The 20,457-nt window shown below is 42.2% G+C and overlaps 1 protein-coding gene across 1 annotated transcript in view; it reads right to left on the bottom strand.

Moving 5' to 3' along the window:
• The window catches only part of DOC2A (double C2 domain alpha), a 58,896-nt gene that overhangs the window by 6,873 nt on the left and 31,566 nt on the right, over positions 1 to 20,457 (bottom strand). The window contains exons 4-8 of the mRNA XM_066576891.1: positions 18,419 to 18,493; positions 16,318 to 16,427; positions 14,058 to 14,184; positions 11,466 to 11,525; positions 10,514 to 10,671 (exon numbers count right to left, since the gene is read on the bottom strand). Of these exons, the coding sequence (XP_066432988.1) occupies positions 10,514 to 10,671; positions 11,466 to 11,525; positions 14,058 to 14,184; positions 16,318 to 16,427; positions 18,419 to 18,493 (530 nt within the window). The remainder of the gene's footprint in view (positions 1 to 10,513; positions 10,672 to 11,465; positions 11,526 to 14,057; positions 14,185 to 16,317; positions 16,428 to 18,418; positions 18,494 to 20,457) is intronic.

The following is a 20,457-nucleotide window of genomic DNA, read 5'->3' as shown; positions in this document are numbered from 1 at the left end:
GATTTCCCATTAGTTTCATATCTGCAGTTTTCGCTTGCAGCTAAAATTACGGCACTAAAGAGATGGCTGAGATATAGAGAGGGGTCCAGGGGGAGAGCGAGCCGCACGCTACGATGGCTTTCCAGCCATTCTCTGCTGGTGGGATTACTCACAGGTGGCGGGGAAATCTGAAGTCTACAATTAAATTCATGAGTGGATGAGATGAGTCACAACGTTCTCGTAGATGGAGATAGAGCATGAGCCTTATATGGCAGCGATGAGGAGCGCTAATTACTGCCGGGCACCGGGCGTGATGAGGGAGAGGGGTACCCAGTCATTGATGCAGCCCTCATCCAAGTCATCTCTGCTGCGGCTGAGACCTGCGAGTTAGGAGGGTCTCTCCAGGGGGCTTGGAGTAAGTGATAATTAGGTGTGCTCTTCTGTAGGTCATCGCCACCAGTCTCCAGGCCTACTAGGGTGACAAGGCCGCTCACTGATATTTCACTTCTCATCATCACTCTGAGATGTTTCCTCAAGTATCACAACCAGTAATTGTAAACCAATAGTGGAAAATGTTCAACCGACCTAATAACAGACACCCCCCAACCGGTCAGCTGCAGTGACACCCCACAATGTGCGCCCCCAAAAATATACTGTAGCAAGCGCCCTAGTTTGTTCTGCAACTTTCTAATAGACTTTGTGATTCAATTCGGCACCATTTTCAAGGTCTCTGCTTACTGTCAACGGATGGAAACAGTCTTTGTTTACATCCAGACCGGATACATTTCACAGCTGAGGGTTTGTTACAATGTATCCAGTCTAGACATTTATCTGTGAGGTGAACACAAATCGACAACACAAATCTCTCATCTGCCCTGGTAGCTTGTTACAATGTATCAGTCTGGAGTCCAGGACATTTAGCTCATAGAACATTGTCCAGACTGGATATATTGTAAGTTCCTCAGATCTTCTTCCTCTCTGGGCCCGTTCTCTTCTGTAGGTTACTTTTTAATCATCTTGGTTTCTCCTGTAAGAATCTTTACTGCAAAGCAACCTGAGGTGGAGACAACATTGTACAGACATCCCCACATTAAGGACCAGGACACCAGCGCTCTCTCCAATTCACACCATTTGTGTGAAGCTTGAGGAGTTTCCCCAAGATGGAGTAAGCTGGATTGTTACATCTCTTTGCCTCACTGTATCTCCTTCAGCTGTCTTGGTCCTTGATATCTGGCTTCTAGCTTAATGAACCATCTATAGGATGTTCCAACCTCATGAGAGGTGGTGTTGGATTATTAAGGATGGGAGTCTCACTGGCGATGAGTTCATGGGGAATTGAAGAAGAAGAAACATTAACAACCTTCTAGACGATGACTCCAAAGAAACTGAAGATCAAAATAAAAATGTGAGACCTTGATCAAGGATGAAGACTAAAGCTTTAGAACTGACGCAGAAGACACAGAAGGATCTTGAAAGATCCAACACCCAAGAAATATGGGGCAAACTGGACCTTGGAAAAAGAAAGAACCAGCAAAAGATCTTTGCAAGAAGCTGAACTGTCTGGACAAGGAGACCTTCGAGAGAACAATACAGAAGCAGATTATATTGGGGTCTTTGAACTTGACGTTGGAGGAGACTTTGAACACAGATGCACCTGTGACTGGATCCATGAACATGCTGAAGATTCAGATCTGAACAGGGCCACTTCTACTTGGGAGTTTGTAAGCTCCTTCCCAATCTCCATAGATAAGTTAAATTACGACCCAACCTTGGCCTGATGGGATTGGAGGGTCTGAACAGTCATGGTATTAGGTCAGCTAGAGATGAACACTTTCAGCAGATCACATTGCTCTAAGATCGCATTAGATGTGTTTCTTCTCACAAAAAACTACAACTCCCAGAAGCTCCTTGCGTTCTGGTTGGTAGGGAATGCTGGGAAACAAGAGTTGGGGACCACAGTTATTCCACCATGAGCCTAACAGAAAGACCCATGCAGTATGCTGGGCTCAGAGTAGTACTATTGGGGTGCTGGTAGTACAGATGGACAGTCACATTACACATCAGGGCTTTTTTCTTATCCTTTTTTTTGTGAAAGCTCCAAAATGTAACAATTTACACACAAGTCTATAGTGTCAGTGTCCCCTCCTCACACCGATATTCCCTAGGATATTCCTCTCTCATATCTATCTCGCTCTCATATCTATCTATCTCATATCCTTCCATCATCTCAAATCTATCTATCTACCTATCTATCTCATATCTATCTCGCTCTCTCTCATATCTATCTATCATCCATCTCTCTCATATCTATCTCTTTCATATCTATATACCTCATATCTATATATCTATCTCTTTCATACCTAACTATCTCTTTCAGATCTATCTCTCATATTTATCTATCTACCTCTTTCAGATCTATCTATCTATCTATTTCATATCTATCTGTCCCTCTCTCACATTTATCTATTTACCTATATACCTCTCATATCTATCTATTTATCTATCTCTTTCATACATATTTATCTATCTTTTTCATATCTATCTCTCATATCTATTATCTCTCTCATATCTATCTATCATATCTATTATCTATCCCTCTCATATCTATCTGTCTATCTCATATCTCTTTCATATCTACTCATCTCATATTTATTTACCTACCGATCTATGTATCTCATATCTATCTATCTAGATTATCTCTCTCATATCTATCTACCTACCTGTCTATCTATCTCATACCTATCTACCTATCTCTCTTATCTGTGTATCTATCTCCTATCTATCTATCTCCTATCTATCTATCTCCTATCTATCTATCTACCTAGCTATCTATTTCATATCTATCTATCAATCTCATATCTATGTATCTATCAATCTCATATCTCTCTCATATTTATCTAACTACCTACCCATCTCATATCTATCTATCTATCTATCTATCTATCTATCTATCTATCTATCTATCTATCTACCTATAGGCCCATTAACACTGGACGATTATCGCTAAAAATTCGCTAATCAGCGATCGTTTTAGCAATAATTGGTGTGTGTAAATGCTGCAGCTCACCTGCTTTTCGGGCACTTTTTGCTACACGTTAAAATCAAGCTCACCTAAAAATCGTCCCTCACCTTTATCAGTCGTTCTCCACAGGGGAGTGCTGATAGCATTGTTTCCCGTGGAGAACAAAGGATCTGAGCACAGATAATAGCCTGGGGCGTTCAGTGAATGCTTTATTTGCATACATAATTGGTATTTAAGTAACTGAGTAGATACTTAAATACCAATTATTTTTTATGCAAAATAATCGCTTAAAGCTGTCGCTCAAACTGTTATTTGAGTGATCTTTGAGTGATTATCTGCTCGTGTAAATGGGCCTTATCTCTCATATCTTTCTAGCTATCTCATCTCTATCTATCTATCTCATATCTATCTATCTATCTCATCTATCTCTCTCTCATATCTATCTATTTATCTATCTATCTATCTATCTATCTATCTATCTCATATCTATCTATCTATCTCATCTATCTCTCTCTCATATCTATCTATCTATCTATCTATTTCATATCTATCTATCTATCTCTCATATCGATCCACCTATATATCTCATATCTCTCTCATATCTACCTATCTATGTCATACCTCTCTCTCTCTCTCATTTTTTTCCAGCACATTGTATTGGGGTCTATCTATCTATCTCATATCTATCTATTTATCTATCTAATATCTACCTATCTGTCTATCTATCTCTCTCTCTCTCATATCTATCTATCTATCTATCTCCTATCTATCTCCTATCTATCTATCTATTTCATATCTATCTATCAGTCTACCTCATATCTATCTCATGTCTAACTCTCTCATATCTATCTGTCTTATATCTCTATCTATCTATCTATCTATCTATCTATCTATCTATCTATCTATCTATCTATCTCATATCTATCTATTTATCTATCTAATATCTACCTATCTGTCTATCTATCTCTCTCTCTCTCATATCTATCTATCTATCTATCTCCTATCTATCTCCTATCTATCTATCTATTTCATATCTATCTATCAGTCTACCTCATATCTATCTCATGTCTAACTCTCTCATATCTATCTGTCTTATATCTCTATCTATCTATCTATCTATCTATCTATCTATCTATCTATCTATCTATCTATCTATCTCATATCTATCTATTTATCTATCTAATATCTACCTATCTGTCTATCTCTCTCTCTCTCATATCTATCTATCTATCTATCTATCTATCTATCTATCTATCTATCTATCTATCTATCTCTCTCTCTCATATCTACCTATCTCTTTCATATCTTTGCCTCTCTCTCAAATTTATCTATCTACTTAGCTACCTATCTCATATCTATCGATTTCTCATATATATATATATATATATATATCTTTAATATCTACGCCTCTCTCATATCATCCTACCTACCTATCTTTCTCATATCTATTTATATATCCATCTATCTCTCTCATATCTAGCTACCTATCTCTTTCAAATTTATCTCTTTTATATCTATATCGTTCATATCTATCTATCTTTTTATCTCATATCTATCTACCTACCTGTCTCATATCTAACTAATATATATCTACCTATCTCATATCTATCTATCCATCTATCTATCTCATATCTATCTATCTACCAATCTCATATCTATCTATCTACCTATCCCATATCTCTATCTACCTATCTCATATCTATCTATCTATCTATCTATTCATCTCATATCTATCTATCTATCCATCTTCTATCTATCTATCTATCTATCTATCTATCTATTCATCTCATATCTATCTATTCATCTCATATCTATCTATCCATCTACCTATCCCATATCTCTATCTACCTATCTCATATCTATCTATCTATTCATCTCATATCTATCTATTCATCTCATAGCTATCTACCTATCCCATATCTCTAACTACCTATCTCATATCTATCTATCTATCTATCTATCTATCTATCTATCTATCTATCTATCTATCTATCTATCTATCTATCTATCCATCTATCTACCTACCTCATATCTATCTATCTATCTATCTATCTATCTATCTCATATCTATCAATCTATCTATCTAACTATCTATCTATCTCATATCTATCTATCTATTCATCTCATATCTATCTATTCATCTCATAGCTATCTACCTATCCCATATCTCTAACTACCTATCTCATATCTATCTATCTATCTATCTATCTATCTATCTATCCATCTATCTACCTACCTCATATCTATCTATCTATCTATCTATCTATCTATCTATCTATCTATCTATCTCATATCTATCAATCTATCTATCTAACTATCTATCTATCTCATATCTATCAATCTATCTCATATCTATCTATCTCATATCTATCTATCTCATATCTATCTATCTCAAATCTATCTATCTCATATCTATCTATCTCATATCTATCTATCTTATATCTATCAATCTATCTTTCCATCTCTTATATCTATCTATCTCTCATATCTATATACCTATCTATCTAATTTCTCCCTCTCTCCCCCCCCCCCTCTATCTATCTCTTATTTTTTTCAGCAGATTATATTGGGGTCTTTGAACTTGATGTTGGAGGAGACTTTGAACACAGATGCACATGCGAACGGATCCATGAACATGCTGAAGATTCAGATCTGACCAGGACCACTTCTACTTGGGAGTTTGTAAGCTCCTCCTTGGGTTCTCCATAGATAAGTTAAATTATCTCATATCTATCTACCCATCTACATCTATCTATCTACCTACCTAACTATTTTTCTCTCTCTCTCGTATCTATCTATCTATCTATCTAATATCTATCTATCTCATATCTATCTATCTATCTATCTATCTATCTATCTATCTCTCATATTTATCTATCTATCTTATATCTATCTACCTAACTATCTTTCTCTCTCTGTCTCTCTCATATCTATATAGCTATTTCATATCTATCTATGTCATATCCATCTACCTACCTACCTCTCTATTACATCTATCTATCTCATCTCTCTCTCATATTTATCTATCTACCTATCTCTCTATCATATCTATCTCATATCCATCTACCTAACTATCTCTCTCTCATATCTATCTATCTATCTCATAGTTCTCTCATATCTATCTATCTATCTCATAGTTCTCTCATATCTATCTATCTATCTCATTGTTCTCTCATATCTATCTATCTATCTATCTCATTGTTCTCTCATATCTATCTATCTATCTTATCTATCTATCTTATCTATCTAGCTATTTCATATCTATATCATATCTACCTATCCCATATCTATCTACCTATCTATCTATCTCATATCCATCTATCTATCTCATATCTATCTCATATCTATCTATCTCTCTCTCTCATATCTATCTATCTATCTCATATCTATGTGTTTATCTATCTCTCATATTTATCTATCTATCTTATATCTATCTACCTAACTATCTTTCTCTCTCTGTCTCTCTCATATTCGTATAGCTATTTCATATCTATCTATGTCATATCCATCTATCTACCTACCTCTCTATTACATCCATCTATCTATCTATATCATCTGTCTCTCTCATATCTATCTATCTATCTACCTCTCATATTTATCTACCTATCTCTCTATCATATCTCTCATATCTATCTATCTCATAGTTCTCTCATATCTATCTATCTCATAGTTCTCTCATATCTATCTATCTATCTATCCCTATCTCATATCTATCTATCTATCTATCCCTATCTCATATCTATCTATCTATCTATCTATCTATCTATCTATCTATCTATCTATCTATCTATCTATCTATCTATCTATCTATCTATCTATATACCTACCTCTCATATCTATCTATCTATCTATCTATCTATCTATCTATCTATCTATCTATCTATCTATCTATCTATCTATCTATCTACATACCTACCTCTCATATCTATCTATCATCAATCTATCTATATCATAGCTATCTATCTATCTATCTCATATCTATCTATCTCATATCTATCTCTGTCATCTCTCTCTCATATTTATCTATCTCTTTCATATCTATCTACCTACCTATATCATATCCATCTACCTACCTAGCTATGATATCTATCTCATATCTATCTATACCTCTCTCATATCTATCTACCTAATTATCTCTCTCATATCTATCTCTCTCTCATATCTATCTATTTATCTATTTCTTTATCATATCTATATATCTCTCTATCTCTTATTTTTTCCGTTTCCTTTTCCCCTCTTACTACATAAAAGGTTAAGGCATGAATGTGAATAAATTAGCACATCCTCCGTGTATTCAGCACCCTGTGTGCATGTGATTAACAAGATTCTAATGTGGGAGTACTAAAATAAGTGAACCCAAGCAGCCATCTCAGAACTGCCATCCGGTAATTTGCCTGAAATAATGGTGCTTAATATAGGTGCTGCATAGTGACATTACCACAAATGCACAAGCCCAGTTCACACCTCTGCCCTGCATACGATTAGCCTTTCATGCAGAAACGGCGCTGGAGGCTCAGATGGGATCGTAGCCGGATAGCGTGTGAGCAGCGTTCCACCAGGGAGCTGCCAAATACACGAGCGGCTGAGGGATACAAGATAACGCCACTAAAATACAGAACTCCACCATTACTCACCCTCTATGCAGCCTCATTCAATTCGTATCAGCAGCTCATGAGATCCACCAGCTCCAACCAACCGGATGATCACTCTCTATAGGAAGCCTCATCCCTATTACAAGCAGCACCAATTATCTTAACATCTATATCCAGTATTCAAGCTTCCCTGCTCATGACTAAAATACCAGGGCTTCGGTAAAGACTGACACTTTCACAGAGCAGCAATAGAATAGTTTAAGGGAGGATGCAGCTGTATAACATTGTTGGTTTATATGCCTATGAGCATTGCTGGAAAGCTTGGTCATGGTCAGTTAGCTGTTAGCATCAGTTACAACCACAAAGACTCAAGTAGGAAATTATCAGATTTTTCTCTGAGGCCCTTAGTCATCGTTGGTTCACAAGTACAAAATCCTAAAATTAGTATAAAAGCGCAGAATGAGACTCACAGCAGAGTCATAGAGTAAAGACAGAGTAACAGATACTGGAGGCAAAGTAGACCCCCAAGACAAGGAGGCGCAAATGTGGAGAAAACAAGGCAAGAGCAGAAATACCTCTAGAACTAAGTCAAGGAGAAGACTGAAAACAAGCTCAAAAGACATGCTGAAGACATGATCCAAGACATAGAATTCGAAATAAAGGCGAGCAGGAGGCCCAAACTGTGGTAAGAACCAGAGTCATGGTAAAAGATTGTTCAAGAAATTAGCCAGTGTGTGAAGGAAACATTAGAGATTCCTTAATGAATAAAGATAACCCAAACAGTGGAGGAGACAAGGCCAGGAGCAGAAATACATCTAGAACATAAGTCAAGGACTAGACTTGAGGTGAGACTAAAGTAATGGCTGGATTCACAATCCAGTGTGGAGATTAACTCAATTGTAGTAGGAACCCGAATCGAGAACAAAAGTTGTCCAAGAAATTAGCCAACGTTTGAATGATACATTGGAGATCTACTAAGACCATGATGAAAAGGAGGGAAATCCGGACTGGAGGAGGCAAGAACCAAGAACAATGTGAAAATTCAAGAATGAAGAGCAACTAGAAGAAAAAAATCTCTCAATATCTAAAACTAGACAGCAGAACCATCAACTCCAAGTCATTATGTAAGACTGGATTCTATGAGCAGTATAGACAGAGTAATAGATACCAGAGAAAGAGTAGATCATCTCAAGGCAGTGGAGGAGACAAGGCGGCCTAGAACTTAAGTCAAGGAGAAGACTTCAGATGAGAAGAAAGGAAAGGCTGGAGTCATGATCCAAGGCAGAGAGTTAGAGTTGCAAATTAAGGTGACCAGAAGAACCAAACTGTCGTCGGAGCCAGAATTAAGAATAAAGGTTGTCCAAGAAATTAGCTGACATATGAAGAAAACAATGCAGATCTACTAGGACCATGACCAAAAGGAGGGAAGTCTGAACTAGAGGAAGCAGAAACCAAAAACAAAATGAAGACCCAAGAATGAAGGACAACTGGAAGAAAAGATTTGGTAGCATACAGTATAAGACTAGATAACAGGACCATCGACTTTGAGTCATAATCGAAGACTGGATTCTATGAACAGTAAAGATAGACTGTTAGGAGGAAGAGCAGATCACCAAGCCAAGAAGAACAGAAATGAGTACGATACCCCAAACAGTGGAGGAGACAAGGCCAGGAGCAGAATACATCTAGAACATAGGTCAAGGACTAGATTTGAGGTGAGACTAAAGTTATAGCTGGATTCACAATCCAGTGCGAAGATTAACTAAATTGTAGTAGAAACCAGAATCAAGAACAAACGTTGTCCAAGAAATCAGCCAACGTATGATTGATACATTGGAAATCTACTAGGACCATGATCAGAAGGAGGGAAGTCTGAACTAGAGGAACCAAGATCCAAGAATGAAGTGAAGATCCAAGAATGAGGAACAACTGGAAGAAAAGATCCTTTGACATATTAGACTATACAACAGAACAATCAACTCCACGTCATCATCATCTAAGACTGGATTCTATGAAGGTAAAGACAGAGTGATGGATACCAGAGGAAGAGCGGATCATGAAGCCAATAAGAACAGACATGAATAAGATAACCCACACAGTGGAGAAGACAAGGCCAAGAGCAGAAATGCATCTAAAACATAAGTCAAGGACTAGACTTGAGGGGAGACTAAATGAAAAGCTGGATTCACAATCCAGTGCAGAGATTAACTAAATTATGGTAGGAACCAGAATCAAAAACAAAAGTTGCCAAAGAAATCAACCAACATATGAATGATACATTGGAGATCTACTAGGACCATGATCAGAAGGAGGGAAGTCTGAACTAGAGGAACCAAGAATGAAGTGAAGATCCAAGAATGATGAACAACTGGAAGAAAAGATCCTTCAACATATTAGATTAGACAACAGAACAATCAACTCCACGTCATCATCTAAGACTGGATTCTATGAACAGTAAAGACAGAGTGATGGATATCAAAGGAAGAGCAGATTATCAAGCCAAGGAGGCAGTAAGATAACACATCTGTCAACATCTAAGATTAGACAACAGAATGATCAACTCTGAGTCATCATCAAAGGCTGGATTCTATAAACTGAGACTTTTAAGAGCTTGAGCATCTGTAGACCTAGCACTGTCTTACCGCATGACTTGTCCTCATACATTACGACTCAAGGAATGGGTCTTATTGTTTTCAAAAAATATCTTGACTTCGTAGTCAAGATATTCATTCTTGATATCCAAGAATGTTCTTTCACATACTGAGAGGTGCCTATGAATGTAAGTCTTTCAATACAAGACAATTTGCTTAATAATGTCATCCAGATACATTGTAGGAAACCTCTGTATATTATAGTTTTCAGGACTTTTCCATTGGTGACAGGGGTCATGCATAGAAGGAAGAAGCATGTGCCTACTTACGTTTTGACATAGGGGTCTGAATATCCATTGACATCCATGGCAGCAAGATGAGCGCAACGGGCGATGCCCACAACAAGCCCCCCGCGTTCTGTGCTGTATGTTAGAGACAGAAGGATCCTCCCTCGTTCCTCCAGTTCCCATTCCTGACACCGCTCCAGCTAAGAACACGAAAAACGGGGCACATATTAATTTGCCATATAAAGGAAATACCTTTTGAAAATCCTAATGTACAGGAGTAATACATGAGAACTGGTGGAAATATAGAAACACATGGCTGCTTTCTTCAAAAAAATAGTGCCACAGCTATCCACAGGTTGTGTGCGGTATTGCAGCTTGGCCGCATTCACATCACTGGAGCTGAGCTGCAATATCAAACACAGACGATGGATAGGTGTAGCACTGTTTTTGGAAGAAAACAGCCATGTTTTTCTAATCCTAGACAACCCCTTTAATTCTCTCCTAGGTACAATATTCTCAATACTGCAATATGAGTTAGCTTAGAGCACAATGAGACTATAGAGTACGGTATGCAAGTTCAGGGACAACCGCAGAAGCTGTCATTGTGTATCTCTCTGTTCTACGCACTGAATTTATTCCCAACCCCCGCAGGTGCTGAAAGAAAAAAGTGTATAGAAAGCAGAAGAAAGAGAGGGATGTGGAGGAAACTGGGCGACGAGGTGGGGGTGGAGGAGGTTAGAATGAAAAGATAAAACAGGTAGGAAGATTGGAGACTGTGGAGAAAGGAATACAGGGGGAGATGCAATCTATAACACTGGGAATGTTCCCACCAGGAGCGTCACCGAGGACAGAGGGGGCTGCTATGTATTACATTGGTGCATCACTCAGAACAGGAGGGGGTGCAATCTATTCTATATGGAAAAAACTTCTCCAAGAGGATCTGTATGAGCAGCATATAGATTATGGAACATTAGCCACTGATCACGGGTCTCACCTCTTTCAGATAACAAGAAATTCCCCGGAGAGCTGCTGACATTGATGATGGGGAGGCCAACTACAGAGTGAAGAGATGAAGACAAGAATGTTTTACATGACAGCAAAAGGATATAATATAATGTAGCACAATTTTTAATTTCTCTTCTGTGAAGGGATTGTCCATCTTACTAATATTATATTACTTTTTTCTATCATTCAGTGAACTTTTCTCCTATAGAAGCTTCTTGTCCTCCTTAGAAGCACTCAGTGTTTTACTATATAAACTGATCCTAATCTTATCGTTGAAGTTCTGTACTATAGGAGCTATCCACAGAGCTGGTGCTGATCCCATATCCTCCAATAGGAGATATCCACAGAACTGGTGCTGATCCCATATCCTCTAATAGGAGCTGTCCACACTACTGCTGCTTACCTCATATTCTCCAATAGGAGCTATCCACACTACTGGTGCTGATCCCATATTCTACAATAGGAGCTGTCCACAGTACTGCTGCTGACTTTATATTCTTCAATAGGAGCTGTCCACACTACTGGTGCTGATCCCATATCCTCCAATAGGAGCTGTCCAAACTACTGGTGCTGATCCCATATTCTCCAATAGGAGCTCTTCACACTAATGGTGCTGATCCCACATACTCGAATAGGAGCTGTCAGTAATCATGCTGATCCCATATCCTTCAATGGTGGCTGTCATATTCTCCACTGGGAGCTATCCACCCCGCTGGTGCTGATCACATATTCTCCAATAGGAGATATCCACAGAACTCGTGCTGATCCCATATCCTCTAATAGGAGCTGTCCACGCTACTGCTGCTTACCTCATATTCTCCAATAAGAGCTATCCACACTACGGGTTCTGATCCCATATTCTACAATAGGAGCTGTCCACAATACTGCTGCTGACCTTATATTCTCCAATAGGAGCTGTCCACACTACTGGTGCTGATCCCATATTCTCCAATAGGAGCTGTCCACACTACTGGTGCTGATCCCATATTCTCCAATAGGAGCTGTTCACACTAATGGTGCTAACCCCATATCCTCAAATAGGAGCTGTCCCACTACTGCTGCTGATCCCTTATCCTCCAGTAGGAAATGCCTTCTTTGCTTGTGCTGATTCCATATCCTCCAATAGGAGTTGTCCACACTACTGGTGCTGACTCTATATCCTCCAATAGGAGCTGTCAGTAATCATGCTGATCCCATATCCTTCAATGGTGGCTGTCATATTCTCCACTGGGAGCTATCCACCCCGCTGGTGCTGATCACATATTCTCCACTGGGAGCTATCCACCCCGCTGGTGCTGATCACATATTCTCCAATGGGAGCTATCCACACTGCGGGTGCTGATCACATATTCTCCAATGGGAGCTGTCCATTATATGCAATCTCTCTTTTCGGATCCATTCCTCATGTCAGAACTGATCCAGCCCTCTGCAGGATGTTTCTACAGCCCCAGTGCTGTATCTCTCTCCCTTCTTCCTTCATCTAGGACAGTGTTTCTCAATCTCTGGTCTTCACAGCCCCCCAACAGGTCATGTTTTCAGGATTTCCTTATTATTGCACGAGTGATGTCATTATTTTCGGTGCCTTGGAAATCGCCACAGATATTCTCTCTACAGGATATCCTGAAAGCACGACATGTTGGGGGGTTGTGAGGTCTGGAATTTGGGAAACAGAGATCTAGGATCTGTTCCTTATGTTGGTGCAGATCTAATGTTCTAAAGGATCGCTCCATAGTCCTAGTATTGGCTCTCTCTCATTTTATATTCATCTCTCATGATAGTTGTAATCCAGGATTCTTTCCTCGTCACATCATTGGATCTGCCCCTCCTGGTGGTGCCGATCCCTACTTCTCCCTCCTTGGATACATGCGTTATGATCCTCCGTCAGTGGTGATGATCCCTTCCAGCTGGAATCTGTACAATGTGTTCACAATGATGGGAGTTGTCCTCCCGCTTCCTTCTACCAGCGCTCCCCCTCCTCCATCTCCCTCTTCCCTTGCTCTCTTCCTCTTCACCTTATACAATAAGGCTCACCATTCTAATGCATTTGATTCTGGGGAAGATGATATTGAATATTTGGGGCCGGAGCTGCAGATAATTTCTCCTGTCTGTGCAGCGGGAAATCTACGAGACGCAGAATTACATTTCCTATTATTCTGTCAGCTATGATTACTCAGAACGGATTGAACTAGAGCAGAGAACACTGAAGTGTGGCCACTAGTAGCTACAATGAGATCCATGCTGCAACCGCCGAGAACCCTGAAGGAGAGCTGTCTGCATATATCAAATGGTTAAGAAATAACTTAGTTGGTGACATTGGACATGGCTGCAATTACAACTCCTACAAGGTTGTGTTCTGAATGGAGGGTCTGCCATGATACCGAAGGAGGTGGGACTGTATCTAAGGCTTGCAGATATGAACGCACATACCATGATAAGTTTGTGCCCCCCATCACCTACTGTATATCCTTTATGTTCTGTGCCCTATAGGACAGACGTACTAACCCCTTGTATCTGCTCTACCATGCAGTTTATTGTATGCATGTGTCTCTCCTATATGTCATATCTGTCTGCGGTTTCTTACAGGGATTTGCCGTTCCAGACAGAGGTTGAAGTGTTTTCTTTCTCCAGGCTTCAGCCGGCGCAGTGGGACTCGTGTTTCTCCAATAAACTCGTTATGACTCAGTTTGTCTTCATCACAGACAGAGATCCTGAGGAGACAGAACGGTATCTGGTAAGAAAGATGGAAATCTTCCCCCCCCCATATCCACTCAGGGCCAATCTTATGGAGATAAGGTCCTCGGACAGAAGCCAAGTAGGGCCAAGCTCAGCATATTTATCCAGTTGTTCTTGTAATTACAGCATCCGTAATATCACCATATAGTGCCAACATAATACTGCCATATGCAATCAAAAATTCAAATTCACCAATCACCGCCATCGGCCTTACTTACGGATACACAAGGGCAGGTGTAGACCTCACTTCCCAACAAAATGCAGGCAGACAAATTGCTATATGGGGATATTGAGGACCCGTGACTTGGGTTGTGAGCCGGCGCATTTTGGCCAAAATATTACCCAACGTGTCATATTTATCAGTCGGTCCGGAGTGAGGTGCAGGGCAGCCTGCCGGGCTTTATCATATGGGGCGTCATTAATAGGCTGTAACCCTGCATGGCGCACTACAAGTATCAGTGGGAGTAGCACCCTTTCTATGCCTTATCTATATGCAAGTATCATACTAAGCAGCCACTCCCCCAACTATGTGGTGGGCATGTGAGTGGTTGTTTGTCAGTATTTTGGACCTGTGCTACCACCACCCCTCATATAGCAATTTGTCCGCTATAGCCATATTACTGCTATATGATGCCAAGATAATACTGCTGTATTAACCCCCAGATCCCTGCAATATAGTGCCAAAATAATACTGCCACATATAAACCCAAGTCAATGCTGCCATTTACAGCCCTTGTAGTACCAACATATAGTGCCCACATAATACAGTAATGTCATCCCCATATAATACCACCACATACCGCAAAATTACACTGTGTGACTTTAGGTTACTCCTGGGGTCTCTGTTCTTAAGACCCTGCTAGTTAATGAGGGTCCTGGTAATGCCCAGTTTATAAAGCCCTGCTCAGTATGAAAAATGCCCACCCTATTACTTAGTCTTTTCTTCACTCTAGATAAGAGGGGTGATAACATGTCTTTTGGTCTTAAAGGGGTTAAATCTAAAGTTATCACCAATCCACAGAATGGGGAATAACTTTATGATCGGTGGGGGCTTCACAGCTGAAACCCTCACTGATCCTGAGAATGGGGGTCCTGCGTCCCCCTATTCTGGTTACTGTGGGGTAGCTTCTCCCACTGATGGAGCTCTGCCACTCCATTCATTTCAGTGGGGCTGATGGAAATACTTGTCTATCTCCGGTAGTCCCATCGAAAGTGAATGGAGTGGCATGGTGCATGCGCAACCCCCGGGGTGCAGTAAGCTTGCAGTGAGGAGGAGGGGGCACATGACCCCAGTTCACAGGATTGGGGGAATCTCAATAAAGTTATACTTATCCAGTGAGGGGAAGGGAGTAAGTGGGACCCCCGTTTTTGAGTTCGGTCAGGGTCTGCACCTACCCTGTGGATAAGGGATAACTTTAGATTTTGGGTTAACTCTTTTAAGAGCAGCCCTATTAGTCATCAGTAATCTTCCCCAGAAAGAGTTGTGGGTGGAAGCAGGGCTTTAAATTCTGTTAAGGCCCATTTACACGCAACGATTATTGCTCGCAATTCAGTCAAATGACCGCCAATGAGCGACCATCATTGCGTGTAAAAGCTATCATCGTTCACTTTTCAGGTGAACGATGATTTTAAGGTGAGCTTAAAATCCATCGTTGGGACAGCTAACACAGACCGCACGCTGTGTTCTGCACGGGAGTCAGAGATTACATTGTATTCTGCCAACAGCCCATGCAAGAACAGAGGAGCTGTGTGCAGAGCTCAGACCACCTGCTGTGCTCTGCAAACAGCTCCCGGAGGCCCTTCTACACGCAAATGAAGATGATAAAGTGTTAATGGACATTAGTGTCCATTAATACTTTATCCAAAATGATCTCTAAAACTGTCAATCTTTCAATCATTGGAAAGATTGCCTTTGCATGTAAATGTTAAACTTCTATTGCAACACACTTTATACTTTCTGTAATTTCCTACCAATGGTATCAGCCAGTTCTATCACATGACCCAGCCAACTACGCCAATGCTGTGCTGTATGTTCTGTACTAAGGTAACACGTAATGGTATGACGCTGACTGATGGGGTAATGACCTGTCTGCCATTGTGCCGCTCACCTCAGGATCTTCTTGGCCATGTCCTCAGAGGTGATGCCACAGTAGGTGAGATTCTCGTTCCATGTGGGATTCAGCGTGTTCCTCACTATGCGCGTCTTCAGCTTGTTCGCCTGGGAAAAGAATGTCCATCAGTCTTCATGAATCTCAAGGACATTAGATGGAGGTCAGGGGTGTGAAATTCCTAAAGGATTACATTATACACTGCCATGCCAAAAATCATGGGACAGGAACTAATATCGTGCAGGACCCCTTCTAGCCTGGCAAAGTGCAGCAACTGGCCGTGGTATCAATTCCCCAAGTGAATGGAGGGCATCTGGAAATATATCGGGTCATGCCATCTAGATAGTCCCCCACAGCCCCGGAGTATTTGTAAGGGCAGGATCTGGGGTGTGAATGGATCTCTCCACCACCTCCCATAAATGCTCCATTGGGCTCATGTCGGCACCATCTGTAGAAACTCTCTAGAATGCTCCTCCAACCAATTCTAGACAACTTGGGCTCGATGGCATGATGCAATTTACTGCTGGGATATCCCATCGTTGTGGGGTACATGAAGTCCATGAGGGGCTGCAAATGGTTACCAAGCAATGGGACATACTGCAGAAAGTCAGAGACATGGTTTTGGAGGACCAGTGGACCCACCCCACGCTATGAGGACTCGGTGGACACCAGTTTGGAGCCACCACCAGCCTGCACAGTGCCTTATTGAGAACCGGGGTCCATGACTTCATTGATTGTGGATGTGATTTTTGCCACTGATGGCGATCATTAAGCACTCATTGGCGGCCACTGCGCTGTCCACTGAGGATGGCAATATCTTCTATGACGTATTCCTGTTACACATGTGACACCGTGGATCGAGGAAGGTTAAATGCCCACTCAACGTCAGGAATGGCATGCCCCATCCGTCTGGCACCTCCCTTTAGTAATTCAGATTGCCTCACCATGAGCCTGCTGGCCGCTATTAACTTCACTCAGAAGATAAGACCTCACAACTTATACAGGTGTGGGCGTTTCCAAGTATCACCTGAGGTAATGCCACTTCATCATCACTCTACATACCGCTATCCCATGATTTTTGGCACGTCAGTGTATACTGAAAAGCTGGGAGAAAGGGGCTCATTCCAGGAACACCCAGTGAACAGAAGCATTCATGGTCCCTCTGGACTGGTTTTCATGCAGTGTGCCCCCAGTAACAAAACTGTCAGACAGAGGCCTGTCCAGAATGAAGCCGCCCATCTCCATCCCCGTCCGTCTAATAATAATGCGCCACATGTATTCTCCATCCGCCTGATTCCGGGTCACTTCTTCCAGTTATTACTTTCACATCCGATGGTTCCTCTACAATTTACTGCTTCCCAAAGTTTACATCCAGACATTACTAATCAGATGATCTGATATACGATTAGCATCGATCCAGGCCTGACTAGTGGCGCTCAGAATCAGACTGCTGGGATGGCGGTTATTAGATAGCAGAGCCCAGAGAGACTCATTAATCGCGTCCCAGACTAGCTGTGCCAGCAGGGGACGGAGCGCGGCATTACCAGGCCAGCAGCGCCTGCTGAGTGATTAGTATTGAAGGCACAATGACCGGCTCAGTGTGGAACAAAGGAATAAGGCACAGCACACATACAGGATGGAGGGCACAGAATGGGCATGCATGCCACGGCGAGCAGGCACACAGCCAAGAGAGGACATATCAAACAGACTACTAACCATCCTGATCACCATGGCAGTGCCAACTACATCACCTTGCTGTGCCAACTACATCACCCTGACACCACCAGCTACATCACCCTGGCAGTGCCAGCTACATCACCCTTACAGTGCCAACTACATCACCCTATCAGCGCCAACTACATCACCCTAACAGCGCCAACTACATCATCCTAACAGCGTCAACTGCATCACCCTGGCAGTGCCCAGCACATCACCCTGACAGTGCCAACTACATCTCCCTAACAGCGCCAACTGCATCACCCTGGCAGTGCCCTGTACATCACCCTGGCAGTGCCAACCTACAGGGCATGTCCTTTTCTACATCCTGTAGTCACAAGCTATAAATTATGGAGGAGTGAAGCAAGTATAATGAACGCTGCACCTTGCAGGCACCTGGCAGGAGGTGGATCTTCACATAAGGGTCCGCGAGGCCATTGAAGTCCATTGGTTTGAGCCCCTAAGAAGGAGAAGAGAGAAGGTCAGGCAGGAGGCGAGGCTTTTCTTTCACTTATCTCATGCTGGTCTTATGTTTATACTCCAGTCACATCCAAAGCTGCACTGACAAATCCGCTGCTTTCCTGTGATCGTCCCAGCAGCAGGCCCTCTTATCTCACTGCTGCCCTCTATATTGTCAGTACCTGTATAAGGGGCGCTCTGCTGTAGTGCATTGTGGGAGATGTGGTGAGGGAGAATTTTATACGCAATGCATTATGGGATCTCAGCAGCACAGAACACGTGGATTCTACACAGAAGTGAGAAGAGTTGGGGCTGCAGCTTTGGGTGTGTATGGAGTAGAGTACTCATGGTTAGTCTTTGTACAGTGTTGGTTGCACTTTTACCTCCTGTATAGTGTTACACTCATTGACACAAAAGTTCGAGTAGCGAGAAGAAGTTGTCGGAGGGATGAAACTTTCTGTGAGTGATTGTAAGCTTGATACAAGTAAGTGATTGCAATATAGAGCAAACAGGTCATTTAGGGCGGCAGCCCACGGGCTGAAAGACTCGGCCCAATATCGTGCCTCTCAGCGTGTTCTATGCCTTGTATGACTGCAGGGTCGCGTGCGTCGGGGGATCGGTAAGAGTTGCCCAATGATTTCAGTGGGAAACATCACATCGCATGGAATGGGTATGACATTGAGAACAACGAGCGAGGCGTGACGGGGGACGGGAAAGAATAGGACACGCCGCGATGTTTTACCTCGCAGCATCGCTGAAGTGTCTCTGCATTATACAGGATGGAGTTCATATTCGTGTGACGTTGTGCATCTCACAATACCGTTATGTTGTACCGCCTCTAGCTTGGATACAAGATGTGATACAGGCGGGCATGGAGGCTCTAGTACCCTGTTGTACCGCCCCTAGCTTGGATACAAGATATGATACAGGCGGGCATGGAGGCTCTAGTACCCTGCTGTACCTCCTCTAGCTTGGATACAAGATGTAATACACTCTCTACTGGTGGTCTGTAGGGGGCGTCCTGAGCCCAGTCACCTTGTGTGCTTTCGCACATCCACTGATCCCAACACCTCCTAACAGTCTGGTCAGGTGCTCCTCTCTACTGGTGGTCTGTAGGGGGCGCCCGGAGCCCGGTCACCTTGTGTGCCCTCACACATCCACTGGTTCCAACACCTCCTAACAGTCTGGTCAGATGCTCCTCTCTACTGGTGGTCTGTAGGGGGCGTCCTGAGCCCGGTCACCTTGTGTGCCCTCACACATCCACTGGTCCCAACACCTCCTAACAGTCTGGTCAGATGCTCCTCTCTACTGGTGGTCTGTAGGGGGCGTCCTGAGCCCGGTCACCTTGTGTGCCCTCACACATCCACTGGTCCCAACACCTCCTAACAGTCTGGTCAGATGCTCCTCTCTACTGGTGGTCTGTAGGGGGCATCCTGAGCCCGGTCACCTTGTGTGCCCCCCATCCCCCAATAGTGTGGTCAGAACGGCCCACTAGGTGACAATTCATTGATACGACCATCCAGCTTGAAATCTCTTCTCTGCGTCGTAGAGGCGTCTAGTGGTCAACACGCTCTACACAAGCGGAAGAAGAGGTCACTACACACAAGGAGCCTCCGAGAGCCTCTTATAGGCCAAGAAGGAACCACTTGTAGGACCTCCGGTGACAAGACCGTCCATCTAATCACCACAACACTAATCATTACAGATCTGCCTGAGATGGAGCCGCAGGACGGGTTATACGGCAGAGCGACAACTTCTACTGGGGCGGGGGGTTTGTCTTTTACAAAGAGTGTATATTCTTTACTTATCATCCCGGTTTTGCTGGGTCTCCTGCGCCAGGACCTCATAGCGGATCTCCGGTGGCGCTGGGGTTTATGGCGCAGTCTGGCGCAAAGCCACGGGATCTGTGTCACTAAACGGCTTAGTGGATTTCATGTGCCTGGGGGATTTATGGGTAATACCTGC

This window comes from Eleutherodactylus coqui, chromosome 8 (assembly GCF_035609145.1).
Source record: "Eleutherodactylus coqui strain aEleCoq1 chromosome 8, aEleCoq1.hap1, whole genome shotgun sequence".
NCBI lineage: Eukaryota > Metazoa > Chordata > Amphibia > Anura > Eleutherodactylidae > Eleutherodactylus > Eleutherodactylus coqui.
This window is presented reverse-complemented; position numbering and strand designations above follow the sequence as displayed.